Source organism: Saccostrea cucullata, unplaced genomic scaffold, assembly GCF_032062105.1.
Source record: "Saccostrea cucullata isolate Sc308-1 unplaced genomic scaffold, CSIRO_AGI_Scuc_v1 ctg3348, whole genome shotgun sequence".
NCBI classification, from domain to species: domain Eukaryota; kingdom Metazoa; phylum Mollusca; class Bivalvia; order Ostreida; family Ostreidae; genus Saccostrea; species Saccostrea cuccullata.
Genome location: NW_026933411.1, coordinates 15,097 through 35,314, shown reverse-complemented (window position 1 = coordinate 35,314; position 20,218 = coordinate 15,097). Strand labels below are relative to the sequence as shown.

Sequence of the window (20,218 nt, the reverse complement as noted above, 5' to 3'; positions counted from 1 at the left end):
TGTCCTTCATTTTTAGCTCACCTGTGCTGAAAGCTCAAGTGAGCTTTTCTGATCACATTTTGTCTGTAGGCCATCTGTCCATCTATCTGTAAGCTTCTCAAAGAACAACTGGGCCAATTTTAACTAAACTTTCCAAAAAGCATCATTGGGTGAAAGGGATTCAAGTTTGTTCATTTGAAGGACAATGCCCTAATTCAAGGAGATAATTCAAAAATAGTGCTAATGAAGTGGCATGTTTTAAAAATCTTTTTCTCAAGAACCACTGGACCAGGAAAGTTGAAACTTTTATGGAAACATCTTTAGGTAGTGTAAATTCAAATTTATTCAAATCATGACCCCCAGGGGTAGGGCAGGCCCACAAGGGAAGATCAAAGTTTTACAAAGAAATAATATGGGAAATCTTTAAAAATATTTTTCTAAAGAATAGCAAGTCATGATTGGTCATATTTATATGGAAGCATCCTCAGGTAGTGTAGATTGAAGTTTATTTGAATCATGACCCCAGGGGTAGGGTAGGGCCACAATTGATGATCAAAATATTACATTTTAAGTTTACAATTGAAAAACAATTTTCTCCAAAACCACCGGGTCAGGAAAAATGAAAATCATATAGGAGCATCCACAGGTTGTGTTTATTTAAGGTTTTTTTCTTCCAAATATTGACCCCTGGGGATGGGGAGGGGGCAAAATAAACTATCAATTTTTCCATACGAAAACATAGAAAAAATCTTTTATAAAAGTTTTCAAACAACAGCAGAGCCATGATTTGTCAAGTTATATGGAAGCCTCCTTAGGTAGTGTAGTTTAAAGTTTGTTCAAATCTTGACTCCCATGGGTTAGGGTGGGGGCCACAATAGAAGTTAAAGCTTATAGAAATTTTTTTTTCAAAACTTTTAACGCCCTGATTAGTCTTTGAAATATGGTAGTATACTCAGTGTAGAATCAAGTTCAAATCATACCTCATCCCCTTCGGGATATAGGTTGCTACCACTCATACAATACTGAACTAGCAAAAGTGCTCAGGTGAGTGATGTCACCCATGGGCCTCTTGTTGAGAGTTTAGTACCATTTCGTAACTTATTAGGTCACTTGAGTTATGTTAATTATAGCTATCTGTTTTTCTTTGTGTATGTCCATTGTGCATCTCATGCTAATATTTGAAAATTGTTACATTATGTAAAATTTTAACAAATTTTGGTGAAGAGGAACAAAATTGTGAATTTCATGGTCCTTGTCCCCTTTGGGTCTGATGGGTTGATGGGTTGATGGGTTGGACTTAACTCAATCTCTATTATAACATTTCCAACAGTTTTAAATTTGAGATGGAAAGTACATGCAGTGTCCTTTTGTTATACCCCCACCCCCTTGTCATCCTCACATGCCACAAAATTTGAAGTCCCTTTCTTCTCATTATATAAAACCACACCATTCCGCGGACTACGCATTATGATAATCCAACAAAATAGTGATTTACTTACACGCTGAATTAAAAAAAAATAAAAGAAGGAAACGGTTTGCGAAATTTTTTTTAGATAAATAGCGATTTTATAAAGTTTCTGTTAGCCCCCCTTTCTGGAAAGCGAAATGAATTAGCCAAGCAGTACACATGTAGCATCGTCTTTAAAAGTGCGGGGGGGGGGGCAGAGAAATATTTTTTTTACTTACGTGGAAAAGTTGACAAGCAAAAAAAAAAAACCCCTGCCCAAAGACCAAAAAACTACTTATCTCAGTACCAATTCCTTGGCATACATTCTTAAGATTTTTACAGTTAAACCGTTTCTTCACAGATCATCCTTATCCGATACAGAGCCTGTCACTCAAATACTGCCAGTACTAATTGTACACACATGCGTAACTCGTTTGAGACATATTTTCTTGATTCCTTCAACATTTTTAGAGTTAATTCAGGATTTTCCCTGAGTAAAACACAAATTTGCATCGTTATCTGCTGCTCCGTGATATTTTAAAACGTCATCATTTTTTGTTGTTTTCAATAAGGACTACCTATCTTCTCAAGTTGATTTCTTTTTGACAAAGCAAAATATTAAACCATAATTTGGTATAAGAATCGATGTAACAATTCTTAAGTTGAATTTCTAAGTTGTTTTTCGATTTTGATTCATTTTACAGATAATTTGACTATAAACATTATTTAGTGTATTGTCTGTAACTGACTAAATTTTGACCTGCTCCGCGATCCGATTTTTGCATTTTTAAAATCTGGATAAGTTTTGTATATCGTAATATTTTGAAAAAAATTAATACAAATCATTTGGATTTATTGTTAAAATATTTCTACCAAATTTGGATAACATATGACGTCAAATAAAAAAGATATGACAGTTGTCCACGAACTTTTCGAACAACCCTCGTACTTGTGTGTCTTTTAAAATGCCTTTATAACTTAGTTTTAAGCACTATTTACAAAACTTGATTGCATGCACATGTATATACTATTTGAGACAAATGTTCATCCATATACTGTAAACCAACAATTATCCACATCATCACAGTTTGTCAGTTTGAAATTCATGTATCTATGACCATTCATTTTTGTGACTGAATGAACATAAAACTTCTAAAATGACTAATACATGTACAAATATACAGTGATTATACAAAGAGAGAAAAAGATCTTTTTATGCCCCGCCATGAATATGGCCGGGGCATATAGTGTTTGTCATGTCCGTCTTCCGTCCTTCTGTCCTTCTGTCCTTCCGTCACACTTTGCGTTTAGCTCTGTTCAAAGCTAAGTTTCAAAGAAACTATCCAAGATATTTTCATCAAACTTCATATGCTGATAGATACTGATGAGAGCTATGCAACTGCATCAACATTTTTTTACCTTGACCTTTCCTTTGACCTTGACCTCATTTTTCTTAAATTAGTGTTTAGCTCAGTTTTAAACATACCATTCAAGATGGTGTTATCAAACTTCACAAGTGGATACAAACTTGCAAGGATGATGCATCTAGGGATGAACACTACCAGACTTGCTTCGGATGCTGGATCTGACCTACATTTTCCAGATGAGTGACCAGATTAAAGTTTTTGGAGCAGGTCCATTCCTAAGTAACTATAAGCCCAACTTGGACCAAACGTGCATGGATGATGCATCTAAGGATGGACACTACCAGACTTGCTTCAGATGCTGGATCTGACCTACATTTTCATTCCCAAGTAACTATAAGTCCTACCTGAACCAAACTTGCATGGATGATGCATCTTGGGATGCACACTACCAGACTTGCTTCTGATGCTGGATCTGACCTATATATTCATTCCCAAGTAACTATAAGTCCTACCTGAACCAAACTTGCATGGATGATGCATCTTGGGATGGACACTACCAGACTTGCTTCGGATGCTGGATCTGACCTATATTTTCATTCCCAAGTAACTATAAGCCCTACCTGAACCAAACTTGCATGGATGATGCATCTAGGGATGGACACTACCAGACTTGCTTCGGATGCTGGATCTGACCTATATTTTCATTCCCAAGCAACTAAACGCCCTACCTGAACCAAACTTGCATGGATGATGCATCTAGGGATGGACACTACCAGACTTGCTTCAGATGCTGGATCTGACCTATATTTTCATTCCCAAGTAACTATAAGCCCTACCTGAACCAAACTTGCATGGATGATGCATCTAGGGATGCACACTACCAGACTTGCTTCGGATGCTGGATCTGCCCTATATTTTCATTCCCAAGTAACTATAAGCCCTACCTGAACCAAACTTGCATGGATGATGCATCTAGGGATGGACACTACAAGACTTGCATCTGATGCTGGATCAGAACTATATTTTCATTCTCAAGTAACTATAAGCCCTACCTGAATCAAACTTGCATGGATGATGCAGCTAGGGATGGACACTACCAGTCTTGCTTCGGATGCTGGATCTGACCTACATTTTTATTCCCTAGTAACTATAAGCCCTACTTGAACCAAACTGATCAAATTTTATACAAATTTTCATGTTGTTTTACTAATATATCCTGGGGCATTCATGTCCTATGGACATATTTCTAGTCATTTCTTTCTCCAAAGTTGTTGATGTATATGTATTTTTACCTTCTATTTAAGCTTATGAAAGAGCCTGCTCAACACCAGCTGAACTGTGAAATAGAAAGGTGTACAGAAAAACTAGCCAATATAGAGGACAGATTGATTCAATTAGAAGGTAAGAGCAGTAACTCTGTATATTTTAAATTGATTTCTCTTTGCATTTTTTTTCCCCTCATTGTCTGAACGTTATTTTTCAGGTGAGAAGAACATCATAGGAATGTACTGCATGGAGCTTTTTTTCGAGGCCCAGAATGACAACAATAAACCCCGAGAATTCCGAAGGCAACAGAGTTTTTTGTATAAGACGCTCCACCCAGATCCAGTAAGTGTACAATGTACCTTAAAAGCAAAAAGTCCTTTAGATGAAATGAAAGTGTGACAGATGACAACTAGAGTTGCTGGTCCTTTCTTATGCCTTGAAGTGGATATGTTTTGGACTCCAGGGTTGTGGTTAACCACTCGCCCACTCGCCAATGCGATTAAAATTTCAAGTGGGCGATGAAGAAATCAAAATTTGATCGCCCACATGGCGAGCGTCTTGTTCCCGGAACATGACCATGCTTTGTTTGTATTTTTATAATCCACTTCCTTTTTTCATAACAAACACTATGCTAACCATGACTTTTGGTGTCGTGTGCAAACTATTACAATTGTATATGATACAAGCACTCGCATGACCTAGATGTATGCCCTAGTGAAACCAATAATGTGGCGGTTTATATTGATGGGGTAAAGAAAAAAACCAAAAACGTACTGCACAACCGCAAGTAAAATTATTTTACCTGTGTTCAATTTGAATGTTATTATTTATTTATGAAAAATAAAGTGTTATATATACAAAGAAAAGCAGCGTTTTCAACTATTTTGTTGATGAGGTATGTGGGCCCGTAAATCACATTGTGGGACCCTAAACTTTGAAAAGTAATGGGCCCACATGGCTCCTAGGATGTAAATGGTTAACCACAACCCTGGACTCTCTGTTTAAATTAAAATCCAGTTCTTTGTAAAATGTTTACCTAATTTCTTGTTATGCCCCAGGATTGATAGATCGGGGCGTATAAATTTTTTTTTCTGTCTGTTTGTCTTTTTATCTGTTTGTCTGTCTGTCTGTTGTCAACTTTAACCTTCACCATAATTTTTTAACCATGAAAGATAGAGACTTCATATTTGGTATGCATACTCCACTTATTACGTTCTTTCAAATGAGACCAAGGTCAATGACCTTGTGACCTTTACTGTGACCTATACAATAAAAATAGCTTTTTTCGAATTTTGTTGCCACCAGGGGCATAGTGTTTCACAAACACATTTTGTTGATTTATCTTTTAGGATGTAGAAATGAATAAAGAGGAACTTGAGGGAGCTCTGCAGATTGTCAATCACAACTTGTTGTCACAGAATGAATTTAGCTATCTGTACCATGTGAGTATGGATACTTGTAAAAATATGATACTATGTATTCTATAATGAGAATCTTTACAACCCCTACATACAAACTGGAGGGTAGATACAGAAATCACAATATTCAGTATGTTTATGGACTTAATTGGTGGGGGTATTTGTCAAGATCAGGGTTTTAGAAATCTAAAAATTTAGTCATGGCCATATTTTCAAAGCAAAAGCAAAAGGTTGGATGTGATTAGAGGATATATCCAGTATTTAATGACCATGTACTGTGGTCATTTGGACAAGATCAGTACCATTGTGTTGGAATTGTAAAATAGATCATTTGGATTTAAGGGGATATTAGTCTTATAGGGACAGTTTTAGACAATGTTTTTGTGAAATAAACATATAATTACAACTGATTTGTACAGTTATGTTATTAAGTCAGAAAAGTTTTTTTGTTATAGTTTTCTTCACCTTAAATCAATGGTTTTTCTCTGAAACTTGTGGTAAGGCCAAAAAAAATTAATCAATAGTTTCTCAGGCACTGCCGCATCAGTTCAAAAACGGCCGCATAGATTATTTTTATTGACATATTGAAAAGGGAAATAACTCAATTTTCTATTTTTCCAAGTTGAAAAAGAAAATCGAGTTATTCCCCTTTTCATAAATGCTAAGATAGACGTTTTTATTAGAAAAACAATACATTTCTTCTAAAATTTCAGTATTGTATTAACTTTTAAATAAATGTTTGGAGTAACATTATTTAAAGTTGAATACATATTACAACCAATTTCAGAGAACAAAAATTAAGAATTGGTAGATATTATCATTTTATTGAACAAATGGCTTAAAAAAGATGTTAAACCTGCTTCAAAAAAAAAAAAGCCTGCCTGCCTCATTGAATTCTAATTTTTTTGGCCTGAGAAACTATTGATTAATTTTTTTTGGCCTAAGATTACCTTTTTTAACCATGAGTTCCCTTTTTTCTTCTAGATACTGAATTTGACAGGAAGGAGAAAGATAAACTTTAAGTTGTTCTGTGTGATAGCAGCCTTATCAGAGAGGATCACCCACATGGAGTAAGTGTACATACTGGATATATACTGAGTACATAGCTTGACTGTGACACAATGATGTAAACAGTAATTTTAGTCAAGTAGAGACTTCCTCAATGTAGAACCCTGCTCATGACATAGACACTGTTTGTTTGTACCCTATCTTTCCATGAAGTATTTCTTTAAAAGTGAAATATTTATCTGAAATGAAGAATGACCTTGACATTAATTTCTCCTTTTTTCCTGTTTGAATTTTCTTGGGGAGAAAAAAAAATCATATTTACAGTTCAAGTTGTATAAAAAATATTGGGACAGAGACGATAAAATTTGGAATTTTTTTTTATAACTTTATCCATGAGTTTGCAATTGTTTAAAGACAAATATATGCAATGTAAATAAATCACCAATGCAGTAATAGTTCATTTTTATTCCCTTCTTGTTTTAGCCCTGTTATTCGAGATCTTCTAAACAAAGAAAAAGGCTGGAAAAGACAGAGCAATGATTATGAATCTTTAGATGTTAGATTGAACAGGTCAAAGGTTGGTGGATCATTTCTCTGCATTACAAATTATTTTCCTGGAAAATTTTGCATCTTTCTGTGCTGAAGCCATGATATTTTGGGGAAAAAACCTTTGTTTTTCAATTTAAATGTTTTTTTTTTAGCTCACCTGAGCCGAAGGCTCAAGTGAGCTTTTCTGATCAAAAATTGTCCGTTATCTGTCGTTGTCGTCAGCGGCGTCGACGTTGTTGTAAACTTTTTACATTTTCATCTTCTTCTCGAGAACCACTGAGCTAATTTCAACCAAACTTACCACAAAGTATCCTTAGGTGAAGGGGATTCAAGTTTGTTCAAATGAAGGGCCAGACCCTTTTCCAAGGGGAGATAATTATAAGAGAAAAATTAATGGCGTTTTTAAAAAATCTTCTTCTTAAGAACCACTGGGCCAGGAAAGATATAACTCATGTGGAATCATCCTTAGGTAGTGTAGATTCAAGTTTGTTCAAATCATGACCCCCAGGGGTAGGGTGGGGCCAAAATGGCCGATAAAAGTTTCACATAGGAATTTATAGGAAAAATCTTTTAAAATCTTCTTCTCAAGAACCACTTGGCCAGGAAAGATGAAACTCATATGGAATCATCCTCAGGTAGTGTAGATTCAAATTTGTTCAAATCATGACCCCCGGGGATAGGATGGGGCCATAATAGCTGATAAAAGTTTTACATAGGAGTCTGTGGGAAAAATTTTTAAAAATCTTCTTCTCAAGAATCATTGAGCCAGGAAAGATGAAACTGATGTGAAATCATCCTCAGGTACTGTCGATTCAAGTTTGTTCAAATCATGACCCCCGGGGGTAGGGTGGGGCCACAATGGCCGATCAAAGTTCTACATAGGAGTATATGGAAAAATCTTTAAAAATCTTCTCAAGAACCACTGGGCCAGGAAAGATGAAACTCATATGGAATCATCCTCAGGTAGTGTAGATTCAAGTTTGTTCAAATCATGACCCCTGGGGGTAGGGTGGGTCTAATATTGCCGACCAAAGTTTTGCATAGGAATGTGTAGGAAAAATCTTTTAAAATCTTCTTCTCAAGAACCATTGAGACAGGAAAGAAGAAACTCATGTGAAATTATCCTCAGGTAGTGAAGATTTAAGTTTGTACAAATCGTGACCCCCGGGGTAGGGTGGGGCCAAAATGGCAAATTAAAGTTTTACATAGGAATAAATAGGGAGACCTTTTAAAATCTTCTTTTCAAGTACTTTAAAGCCATGATTTGTGATATTTATATGGAATAATCCTCAGGTAGTGTTGATTCTAGTTTGTTCAAATCATGACCCCCTGGGGGGTTAAAATTCAAGCCCCCCTCCCCCAAACCTCTGTAAACTTTCAGTTCTGATCTGATATGTGCTTTTTCCTAACCGTTGTGCTCAGGTGAGCGATGTGGCCCCTGGGCCTCTTGTTTCTTGATATTTCACTTGGAAACATATATCTTTCTGTATTAAGGTGTTGTCACTAAAAAATTTAGTTAAAAAATTGTGATTTTCTCATCTTACTTGATTAAAACATGAGCCCAGTGCAAGTGTCCTCATATTGCACTTTCAAAGAAGTGTTTGAACGATTAAGCAATTTCCCCTTCCTTTTTAATGACTGTTTACATATTACTAGTATACGAGTATTACATGTACATTCCATTAGGTTAGTTAAGCCAACTTTTTAAAATTTTGAAAATGATGAACATAAGTTGAATAAATCCAAGTTAATAAATGATTTCAACACATTTTATTTTTGGGTTTTAGGAGCTGTTTCAGTTGCTGGATGAGGGAGATTCTGTTCCTTTTGGGAATGCCCTGGCCTCGAGTCTGGCCGTGGAGCTCACTGCGGGGGGTCTGTCACCCGAACTGACCAGTTATGTAAGTAGTTTGTAAATATAAATATTTCTACAGAAACTTGTAATTTCAGCAAAGGATATGTGCATATTTCGTGTTATATTCCAGTGTGTTATTTATTCCATCTTTTTTTTCCCCTTTAGGTAATGGGCAAGTTCAACAGAGAGGGCAAAGGTTATGTGGATTTTTTAGACTACGTCACTTATGTTCCATTGTTTATTGAAATTCATGAGAAAATTATAAATGATCCACTGTGTTCCACTGTGAGGATCCAATAAATCAAAATAGGATAAAAAAAAATGACAAGATATCAATGTATTGAGAAAAGAAACACTTCAAAATTAGTTTGACAATCTTTTTTGACCCAGGACTTTTTTTTACCAATGTAATAATCATTGGTTAAATGTGATTAAAAACAACAACAACAAAGAACAAATTATAGCATCTAGATGAAACTTGTGTACACTGTAATTTGTGTTAACAAGATTTGTGCAATACAAAATTTTGTGCAATCATTACTTTTTGGAAATACATATTACTGTAAATCACATTATATTTGCGAGAACTTTATTTTCGCGTAATTACGCGAGACAGTGTGCTCGCAAAAATTAAATTCTCGCGTATAATAGTATTTTTAAGATTATATAGAGGAATAACCACAATTCGTGAAAATTATGTCTCGTTAATCAAGAGTCAATGACTATCTCGCGAAAATAAGGTGTCGTGAAAATAAAGTGATCTACAGTATTATACCCTTGTCCTTTAGATCAGAATTTTTTTTAAATATCAGGTTGTCGAGTTTCAAGAAAACATTCAATTTCTTTGTATATTTATACCTCGTATTATAAAATATAGTATATTTATAGGAAGTTAATAGAAATGCTTTCAACTCATGGGAAGTACACTTAAATCAAAAAAACAAAAATATTTGAGTATTATTTCAATTCTATAACAATTGCAAAATGCAACAAATACAATGTAGGATTGAAATTGCTTATAGGAAAGAGATGTGACTGTGAAATTAAAAATTTTCATTTGACAACAAATTTGACTTTGACCTTGTCAAAACGACCTGGTTTAGGTTTGGACAATGGGAACCTTTGCAGAGTATGAATATCTTAAATTTCACTATTAACAATTTATTAGTGAGTATGAAGAATAAAAAACTTCTAAAAATTACTGTTACTAGGACTTTGACCAAGTAATCTTACGCCAGGATCACACGTATAATTTGCTTTGACAAGTTAGGAATCGTCGAATGTTTATTTATAAGTCGGTATTCTTATGTGTGTACAGGCATTTCATGGTACACATTTCTGTGGTTTTAGGATTGTACTTCAGTGGGTGGAAAAAAAACTAGACATGATGTATTTTCTGTTATTCATAATAATTGGAGTTGAAAAATTATGTTTTTCTCCAGAAAATACCATTCCCATTTCTTATTGATCAATACGAAGAAATGTACACTGGGCATTCATTTTGTTTTGTTTTTATACAATTTAGTGTTACACAACAGCAAATCTATTGTTAATGAAATCTTTTTGATAAACACTTAGCAATTAGATAATGCAACTGCAACTTTATAATTATAATTACTCGAGCTGAACAATTTGGGATGTGATGATTGCTGTATGAATTTCGTGATTGCAGTATTACATAAAGTAAATAGTATGAAGATGGTGTGGGCTTATGAATGGTTAGAAGCAATAATTTTAAAACTTTTATGTTTACAAATGTTTACTTTGCCTCTGGTAGATTAGTTATTTTTGTATCTTGTATAGATAGAACTTGGCTATATACTGTTATGGAGCACGACTTAGCCTACAATGTCAGTATTAATTCATTACTGTGATAAAAGGATTTTACAGTCACAGTTTTCTTGATTAAAAATAGACATACTTGTATTATTGTTGAAGATTTATTTTATTGTTGATTGTAACTGGTGCATTTTCCTGTCATATTTGGAGAAATTATTTATATGCTCTTTTTCTATCAGTATTATAAAATTGTCATTTTAGGAACTGTAATATATGAAAGTTCAAGTTTTGAATTTTTAAAGCTTTTGGTTCATACTATATCTTTATAATCTATTTGTATCATTATTATGTTTTATACTGATAATTAAAAACACTTATTTCCTCTCCTTGTTATAATTAATTTTTAAAATAATTTGTGTGCAGATAAAGTCTTTCCAGGAATATGAAGGAACTTGTAAACATTTCAATAGTATGATCTAGATACTGTCGTAAGACAGTAAAACCTGCACAGGTTTTCCCCTAAATGTTAGCTAGCTTCCTTATTTATTGGGTAGCCAAGAAGCCACAATAACTATTATATAACTTGCTTGAAAAGTATATTACATGTATCAAATTAAGCAAAACATGCACAAGTACTTGTAATCATATGGTACATGAGCCTCTTATTTTAAGAATACCTGACCAGTTTGAAGTTAAAAATTGTAATGAAATAAATTCTGATTCTAAAAGAAAGTTTCACTTACCTTCCAAATGATGATTTTGGGCTGTGTCAAATGTATGAGGAGTTCTTGGAACCAGATTTCTGTTAAAATTGTAGTTGTTACTGAAAAGTCTTAAAAAGTCTTAAAACACACTGACTATCATATATCACACCGCAAGATGAATTGGTTACTGCTTAAATTGCAAGAAGGGTTTGAGGAAGAAGAAATAGTGATGGATGGACAGACAGACGGATAAGGATAAAAACAGCCCAAAGTATTCTTACCACAAATGATACAATGCAGTTTTGTGCATCTTTTTTTTATCCCCAACTAGCCCATGTTGAAAATAAAAATCCCGAAACCTTACATTCCAGGCCACGACCAATCAACTTCCAACGATTATATGGCTTCTGAATAAAATGTAAAAGGAGTTCTGGAAAAGAGAGTTTCTTTGGTTAAAGGAACTTCTTTTTTCGATCTTGGTCCATATATCAAAAATAAAAAATCCAATACCTTATTGCACATCTACAGGGCACTAACAATTACAAATGTACATTTCTAAGGATGATTTAGCTTGTTTTTGTTTTTTTTTTAAATAAAATAGTTTTCGCCCTGTATTTAACTTAAGGGCGAAAAATTAACATTTGAAACTTTAAGGGACTCCAACCCTCAGTCAGGAAGGACAACTCTTTAATTTATAATTTGATTCAAAAAGTATTTAAATGAAGCTTGAAAATTAAGTCTTTTCATGCAACAATTTTCATTATATGCCTCTCAATATGCTTCAAGGTTCTTTGCAAACCTCCATAAATTACTTCTAATTTCATATCATGTTAATAAACATTGGTATCTAAAAACGCTTTTTCGGGATAAAATTTTCTACTTTTAAACAGACCTTTCTGAGAAGTTTAAAGAACCTTGAAGCACATTGAGAGGTATATAATGAAAATTGTTGAATGAAAAGATTTAATTTTCAAGCTTCATTTAAAGACTTTTGGAATTAAATTATAAATTAAAGAGTTGTCCTTCCTGGCTGAGGGTCGGAGTCCCTTAATATTGCACATCTACTTTTCCCAAGTATCTTGCAAAATCCTTTGGCCATTGCGTAAAGAGTAACAGGTTCTGGTAACAAGAATTATTTTGTAGGAAAAACCTATTCAACCCCCATTTGACTCAAGGATGAAAATTCTTATGCATTCACTAATTCAGAAGTAAAAAAAATTTAGATTACACGATCAGTATGTACTGGTCCTTGCTGATAGAACTGTTAACAACTTTGTGTTTGTTTGAAAAGCTCATTATTAAATTGAATTTTAGATGAACTAGAATTGGATTCTACGAGTGGTAATCCAACTTATACCATATGGGAAATTTGAAATCACAAAATTTTACCAATATCAACAGCATAAAAACTTACGACTTTTTCAACTTTATATACAACCGTTCCCCACGATAAAATAAAGTTCAGGCTTTTTGATATCATTGACAGCTTTTCAATAAAAACGAAACTCGTAAATTTACAAACCTTGTCATTGGCCATTTGCAAAATTTCTTTGTTAAAGACAATCTGATTGTAAACACAAGTACTATGAAGTTGATTTTATAAAAAGATGCTTGAGTTTCTGATTGACAATATCTCTTTGGTTTTTGGAGACAAGGTCCTCCAACAATCTGTTGGAATTTCCATGATAACCATCCTCGCCCCATAATTAGGAAACCTATTTTGTATTCATAAGAACCAGAATTTAATTAAAAATCTTCTACGTGAAAAGAAGAAAACATCTATTGCATGTGGCTTTAAACTTGACATTTAGATATATTGTCAATTTAAAATGGTTATTTCTAGATACAATTTGTCCCTGATAAGTTGAAATAAAAGGTATACCACAGAGATTGACACATCTATTTCATACTTAGATATTTTACTGGAAAAAGATGTTAATGGTTATCTAACATCCAAGCTTTATGATAAACGTGATGACATTAACTTTTCTATAGTCAACTTCCATTACTTATGCAGCAATATACCTCTATCACCTGCATACGGAGTATATATATCTCAGTTGATTCGATACGCTAGAGCATGCTCTAATTATGAACAATTTTTAAATCTACACATACTAGTAGGTAAATTATTGACAAACAAGTTGCTGAAACAAGAATATCAGCAGTCTTATTTAAAGTCATCATTACGTAAGTTTTATGTTCGATACAATGACCTCGTCAACAAATACAATTTATAATTATACGTCAAATGCTGACTGATGCTTTTCCTATTAATTGTCAGGCCATTTTATACACAATAATGACAAGGAGCACACAGCGGGTGTGACCGGTCGGCAGAGGGTGCTCACTCCTCCATGGAAACTTATCCCTCCTCTGATGTTTTGGAGGTCCGTATTTGCTCTGCTTCAAAATTTGTATTGTTTAATGGATTTTGAGCTTGAATACTGTTCGTTATATCCATATATTTCATCCTACGTGAACAGTGTTCTTATTCATTAGCAATCCTTTCATAATTTGATTAAAGGCTTAATGGCAGTTGATGTACCTGCAAATTCAAATCAGACGATTAATTAAGTAAAACAATATATTTATAAAAGAGGATTAAATTATAAAATGAAACATAGCATCCATGATGCTTAGAAAATAGGACATGCAACCAAGTTTCTTATTAAATGTATGGCGTAAATTAGTTTGGTGTCATTTAAAGGCACATTGTTTAATACAACATATTACTGGGGAATGAAAGGGTGTTTGTTTGCCTCTGTTACCTCTTTGATTATTATCTTCCCTGAATACTGAATAGAAAGTCTGTTTGATGTTATGAGCTCGGTTGTATTTTATTTTAGGCAAGGAGTTTTGTTTTGGAATGGAAATAATATATAAATATTGCATGTAGTTGAGTGTAACATTGAAAATTTTAGCAAAAAAAATTTTATCATTGTCAACCGAGGCGCAGCCGAGGTTGACAATGGTTTTCGAGGGATGAAAATTTTCAATGTTACTCTCAACTACATGCAATATTTATTACATCATACTGAATGTTTTATACAAATACATATAACACTGAACCGTGGGCACATAAATCCCGCGCAGTCGCTATTTTTTGTTATACCACCCGTCGTCAAGCAATGTTGACTGTTGCTACGCAGGAGTTTCAATATTCAGCGGGTAGTAGTGTTTTTTATCAAATGTTTCTCGACGAATCAGATTCAAGTAATTTACATGAAAGTATAATATCAAGGGTTAGCAAATAGTGCTACAGTTTCATATGTTAACCTAGTGTGTAATGTTTTAGCAAAAACAAATTTTATCATTTTTTTTTATTACATAAATCTTAATTCCACAAAGAAAATTTAGGGAGAGAAAGCGTTTGTACACAAATAGAAAATCAGAGATAAGATTTTATAAAATATGTCTTCAGACTCAACCTTATCTTCTGTCCTTGAAATTGGTTTCTTGCGAGCAATAATCTGTTGAGATTGAACTTGTTTATTCCGAATTTATCAAACGAGGTAAGTTATAGACAAACAGGTTGGTGAAAAAAGAATTTCAACATTCTCGATTGGAGTCATCATTTCGTAAGTCTTTGGCCGATATGACCTTGACAGAAAATACAATCTATCATTATAAGTCGTATGCTGATGGACTGTTATCAAGCTTATTGTTAGAACATTATTTATACACTGACTTGAGAACGTTGTTTTTCTCTCGGAATTTCCCGATCATGTCAAAAACACTTACGGCTGATGTGACCAGTCGGCAAGGGATGCTGACTCCTCCGTGACACCTGATCCCATCTCTGAAGATTGAGATGTCCGTGTTTGCTCTGCACCTGATTCGTATTGTTTGAATGGATTTTTAAAGCTTGATATGCACTTCATCATTTCCATATATTTCTTTATATGTACTTCACTCCATCTAGAGTTTAATTTCATAGGGGTTTTGTAGTTAGAATGACCAGTCCTCAAAATATAAATAAAATAGAATTAACACCTACTGTATGTGGCTAATTTTCGTAAAGCCATCAGCAGATCGTTAATTGTGAAATGAAATGTAATTCTTGCGAGCAATAATTCCAGCACAATATTGTGTTCATATATCGCATCCCTATTACAGCTCACATCGATTGATAAGCATATATGGTTTGATGAAATGAGTAATTGAATCAATGTATTTTTTTTTCATTATAAATGTTTATAATGTTATTCAATGATTGTTTTATAAATAATTCATTGAATGTGTGCAGTATAATGGATTGAAATAAACATGTTTCACATTTATCCAATTATTTCCTTTTATTTGCATTTGGTACTCAATTAATATTTACATCTTAAATGTTATTTAATATCCAAATATAAATTTTCATTGTTATTGTTTATAATTTAATTAATTGTTTTAAAAATATCTGAAGCATCTCTCTCTCTCTCTCTCTCTCTCTCTCTCTCTCTCTCTCTCTCTCTCCAATACTTCTGCACAAAATACAATTGTATATGTGTCTTGATAATTTTTATTGGCAAAATTTCAGTACGTCCCATTTAACTATCATAATTCTGAGTTGTTTTTCATTAGTTACATAAGCAATTAAGATTAAGGCATTAAAACTTGTAAGGCAAAAGTTTTTGATGGTACAGATTAAAAGACTCGTGTCTTTAAGAGAACATGATTGCTCCAAGATATCAGTGCTTTTAACAAAATGTTTTGGTATTTTTGATAACTATCAAAGGAAGATGATGAAAAACTAAGATGTCAGTTGAGACAATGGTTTTAGACAAACAAATGAAGCTTTAAACATCTTCACTTTCGACAATCTCTATATTTGACTTGTATTGAACACTCATGCCTCGAAGTAGTATTATCTAATGGCGCAAAGTATTATTATCACTTATGGTTCTAAAGCTTCTTTTTTTCAAGAACATTTCTTTGAAATCTTCTTAAAGGCTCTTGATCATTTATGCGTATGCTTCATGCATTTGTACTTTCAACAAAATTGCATATTTATGTCAAAAACACGTCAATATTTCTAACTTGCAGCAAAATATAGTGTTATGCAGAAAAAAAATTAGTAGATTTTAAAAAGATTTTAAATAAAATATCTTGAAAAAGATTAACAAAGCGAAACATTTATTCAGTTCACAAATTACTACATTGTTGACGATTTCAAATAATTTAGTCACAAGAAGACGATAAAGCACTAGTATTTCATCTGTTCATAGTCATGATAGTTGTAGTATAAACATTGTCAGACTTGACTGTATGAGGTAAAATGACCAGTTTATAAATGCTTCTTATATTTGATCTTCTTTGACAACACATAAAATTTTGAGTCAATTTGCCGAAATGTTGTGATAAACACCCCTTCCCTCTTTCAAAAGCTTGATGATACCATTTTTAGAATCTTTATGAGAAAGAATTGTTTTGTTTTGAACATATTTTACTGACAACATGTATGTCAAAGGGATTGGACACAAGTTCCAAAAACTTAGATAGCCCTCTTCCATACATAAAGTATCAAAAGCCATACAATATTTACAAAGAAAGTATTAGAACGTGTCAAGCAGTAGAAAAAAATCTTGAAGAAATGTCCTTATTGCTGTGAATTACAGATCATTGAAATCAATCTTCATTTCTTGACAGAAAAACTTATGACGAAGTATTCAGTATGTACCGAAAATACTGAAGAAAACTACTGAAAATATAAGTATAAGGATACCAAATCCTGTTGCAAAACATAAGATTTTAAGCAGGGCTTGACAAAAAAGAGGTGTTGAAATGACGGCATTGTGATGTGTAGACACAGAAAGTTGGGTTATTAACAAAGAATAAAGGTGACGTGTACTGTCTCCCAGTAATTCATACACATCTCCCACTCCTATCCACACAATCTGAACCATTAGTTCAACGGAAGCCCCACTTATACATGTATAGCAATATCAGGCATCTAGATGTGGATTAACTTGTGTCATATAAGACATACACTTACGATGAAAAATAGTGTTTCAAGTGAAGAAAGTAAAGGAAATATAAAACCTGTGTACGAAACCGATTAGGACAAATAAATTTTACAGAACTTTCATACTGAAAAATAATTTTGGTGACCTATATAAATCCCAGAATTTTCGTTTTCAAATCACTGGAAACAATAATAATTTGTGGTAATTTTTAACAATGGATTAGCACGTCGTTATTGTTTATATGTACAGAAAAAGCTGTTCACTTTGTCTTATGCTGACGTTCAATGCTTAACACTCTTGATCACATACAATATCGTCATAGTATTAGTGTATCAATGCCTGGAGATATGAGCTGTACAATGGAATAATACAAGTTTTATTTCAAATATTTTGTGACTATGTGGATATTGTCTTAATGGAATGTTTAACTATGGAGCTTAAATGAAGTAAGTGTATGTTCATCATGAACGATTCGTTGATTTTTGCAAACAAGACATCAAGAATTCTCGACGATCCAGAATTGCTACAAATTGCAAATGACATCGCTGTGAGGAAACACTTAATTCCAAGTCTTATTTTAACAGTTTTAATGATCATTATCGGCATTCCTGGAAATATCCTTATCATCGCAGTTTACATGAAGAGATGGCGAAAATCTACAAGCAGAATATTCATCCTTGCTTTGGCCTTCAACGATTTATTTAATTGCTTATTCACAATGCCTGTTGAGTTGTACTATATCATAAACATTCTTCAAACTGACGATTCAAATCTTTGCAAAACTTCTCGTTTCCTTACTTTCTGGACGAATGATGGGTCTTCTTTGATATTAATGGGCATTGCCTTTGATAGGTTACAGCGAATTTGTAAACCTTTTAAGATTCAACTTTCTAGATCTACAGCAAAAAAGATCGTCGCCGTTTCAATGCTGGCATCCTTGGCGGTAGCCTGGCCATCTCTCTTGATATATGGAACAGCAAATGTACCAATTACAGTTGGTGAATATAAAATGTATGCCAAAATGTGTTTGTATTCCGATAACATTCGTATAGACCCAACCGTTTTTGTGTTTTTTATAATGGCGGGGAACTCAGTGCTTGACGTGTTTTTTCTTGTTGTTTACGGAATAATCTTGTATCATGTCAAAAATGCTGGAAAAGAGCTCAGGAAGATGTCTCGAGCGAATCTTTACCCAGACGGTGTATCTCGTAAAATGTCAATGACAGTCGCCACTAACCAGAATGGGTCTCATGATGTGACATTGGTAGAGGAAACCTCAAATAAAGAAATTAAAAAGTCATCCAAAGGAGAAATTAAAGCCCCCACTAAGAGACGGTCTTCTCCCGAAGAACCATTGACCGCTGCCACAAAACGGAAACTTTTCACCGAGGGTCGACAAAGTCACCTCAGCTGCACGTGTTATGGCGAAAGTCGCAGAACTATTTTCTCGTCCCAAGAGAATTACCGTAAAAGAAAAACAACAATTATGTTATTTGCAGTTACACTTTTATTCATCATATCTTTTGTACCTTACACGGTACTGATGACCATACGGAACTTTGATTCTGAATTCTTCAATCACCTTAGTGATTCTGAAAAGACAGCTTACCACTTCTTTATTCGCTCATTTTTCCTTTCAAATGCCCTGAATCCACTTATTTACGGATTTGTAAGTGAACACTTCCGAACGGAATGTAAGAGCGTCCTCAAAAACATCATGTGCTGTTGAGAAACGAATGTCACAGCCCGATAATGTACATAAGAGGGTACTGAGAACTCAATACGTGTGTGTTTAAGGGCGAGATTTCATATTGAAATACATTATAATTAGCTGTTATAATGAGTTGAATAAATTAATTTATTTGATTGATTAATTTGATATAGCATATCATTTGCTGAAATGCAATTTTTCTCCAAATATGTAAGTCATTCCAGGGGTCCATCGACACGTCTTTGTCATGTTTTTTTTTTTTTTTTTTTTTTTTTTTGATATATTTTTAAAAATTTGTAAAATTTACATTTTGATTTAAATATTGATATCGGCTGAAGATTAGATTTCCTTTTGATAATTGTTTATTCTTTAGTGTTGTATAGCTAAGTATTGTGCAAGGTAAAACAATTCAAAAGGAACTTACTAAAAAATTGTTTATACCAGGTATTGAATAAAGTCATGTATGTTTTAAGAAAATTGTGATAACTTTCTCTCTCTGTTTGTTAAATTCGAATCAAATAAGTGGAATATTAGCATGGTTTTTCTTCTTTTTTTTTTTAAAGAGATACCTGTACGTTTTTCATATGATGCCAAGACCAATAATTTAATATTATAAATATAGTGAGGCTATCTTACTCTCATCTATCTGTAAACCTTTGTATCCATTTCCACCTGCCAATAAATATTTCTTCCACTGACAATTAAGTTTATTTCTACATTTGTACATGTAGATGACAATCTGTTTTCCTTTAACCCGATGACAATCAATCATTTCTATACTGAGTATTTAGATGATAGCATGTTTTCCTTCCAGTTGACAATAATATTGTTTTCCCTTTAGCTGACAAAACTTTCCTTCCAGTTTACAATTAGTTTTCCTTCTAGATGACGATCGATTTTCTTTCTAGATGACAATAAGTATTTTCTACAGTTGTCAGTATGTTTTCTTTCTGGCTGACAATCAGTATTCCTTACAGCTGACAATCAATATTTCCTCCAGTTGTCACAGTACGTTTTCCTTACAACTGACAATACGTATTCCTTCAAACCGACAATAATGTTTTCTTATACCTACAATAAGTATTTCGCCAGTTGACTATTATTCATCCTTCCAGTTGACAATCATTTTTCCCTCTAAATGACAATGTGTTCTTTCTAGATGGCAATCAGTATACCCTACA

The 20,218-nt window shown here is 33.5% G+C and overlaps 2 protein-coding genes across 2 annotated transcripts; both read left to right on the top strand.

Annotated features, from left to right (window-relative positions):
- Positions 1–4,069: 4,069 nt before the first annotated feature.
- Positions 4,070–9,834, top strand: LOC134238294 (uncharacterized). The gene is made up of 8 exons (XM_062720420.1): positions 4,070–4,194; positions 4,277–4,401; positions 5,409–5,501; positions 6,462–6,547; positions 6,969–7,062; positions 8,822–8,935; positions 9,055–9,451; positions 9,657–9,834. Exons 1-7 carry the CDS (start codon positions 4,074–4,076, stop codon positions 9,187–9,189), a joined length of 768 nt encoding a protein of 255 aa, XP_062576404.1. The 5' UTR covers positions 4,070–4,073; the 3' UTR covers positions 9,190–9,451; positions 9,657–9,834.
- Positions 9,835–17,295: 7,461 nt separating this feature from the next.
- LOC134238293 (cholecystokinin receptor type A-like) lies at positions 17,296–19,221 on the top strand. Its single transcript, XM_062720419.1, has one exon. The coding sequence runs from the start codon at positions 17,781–17,783 to the stop codon at positions 19,053–19,055; it is 1,275 nt and encodes a 424-aa protein (XP_062576403.1). The 5' UTR covers positions 17,296–17,780; the 3' UTR covers positions 19,056–19,221.
- The last annotated feature ends 997 nt before the right edge of the window (positions 19,222–20,218 follow it).

Bases quoted from the DNA above. Each gene is read 5' to 3' on its own strand.
- LOC134238294 (XM_062720420.1), top strand. From the start codon at position 4,074: ATGTATTTTTACCTTCTATTTAAGCTTATGAAAGAGCCTGCTCAACAC. The intron at 6,548-6,968 runs GTAAGTGTACAT...TTCTTGTTTTAG, and splicing joins GAGAGGATCACCCACATGGA to CCCTGTTATTCGAGATCTTC. The intron at 7,063-8,821 runs GTTGGTGGATCA...TTTGGGTTTTAG, and splicing joins TTAGATTGAACAGGTCAAAG to GAGCTGTTTCAGTTGCTGGA.
- LOC134238293 (XM_062720419.1), top strand. From the start codon at position 17,781: ATGTTCATCATGAACGATTCGTTGATTTTTGCAAACAAGACATCAAGA.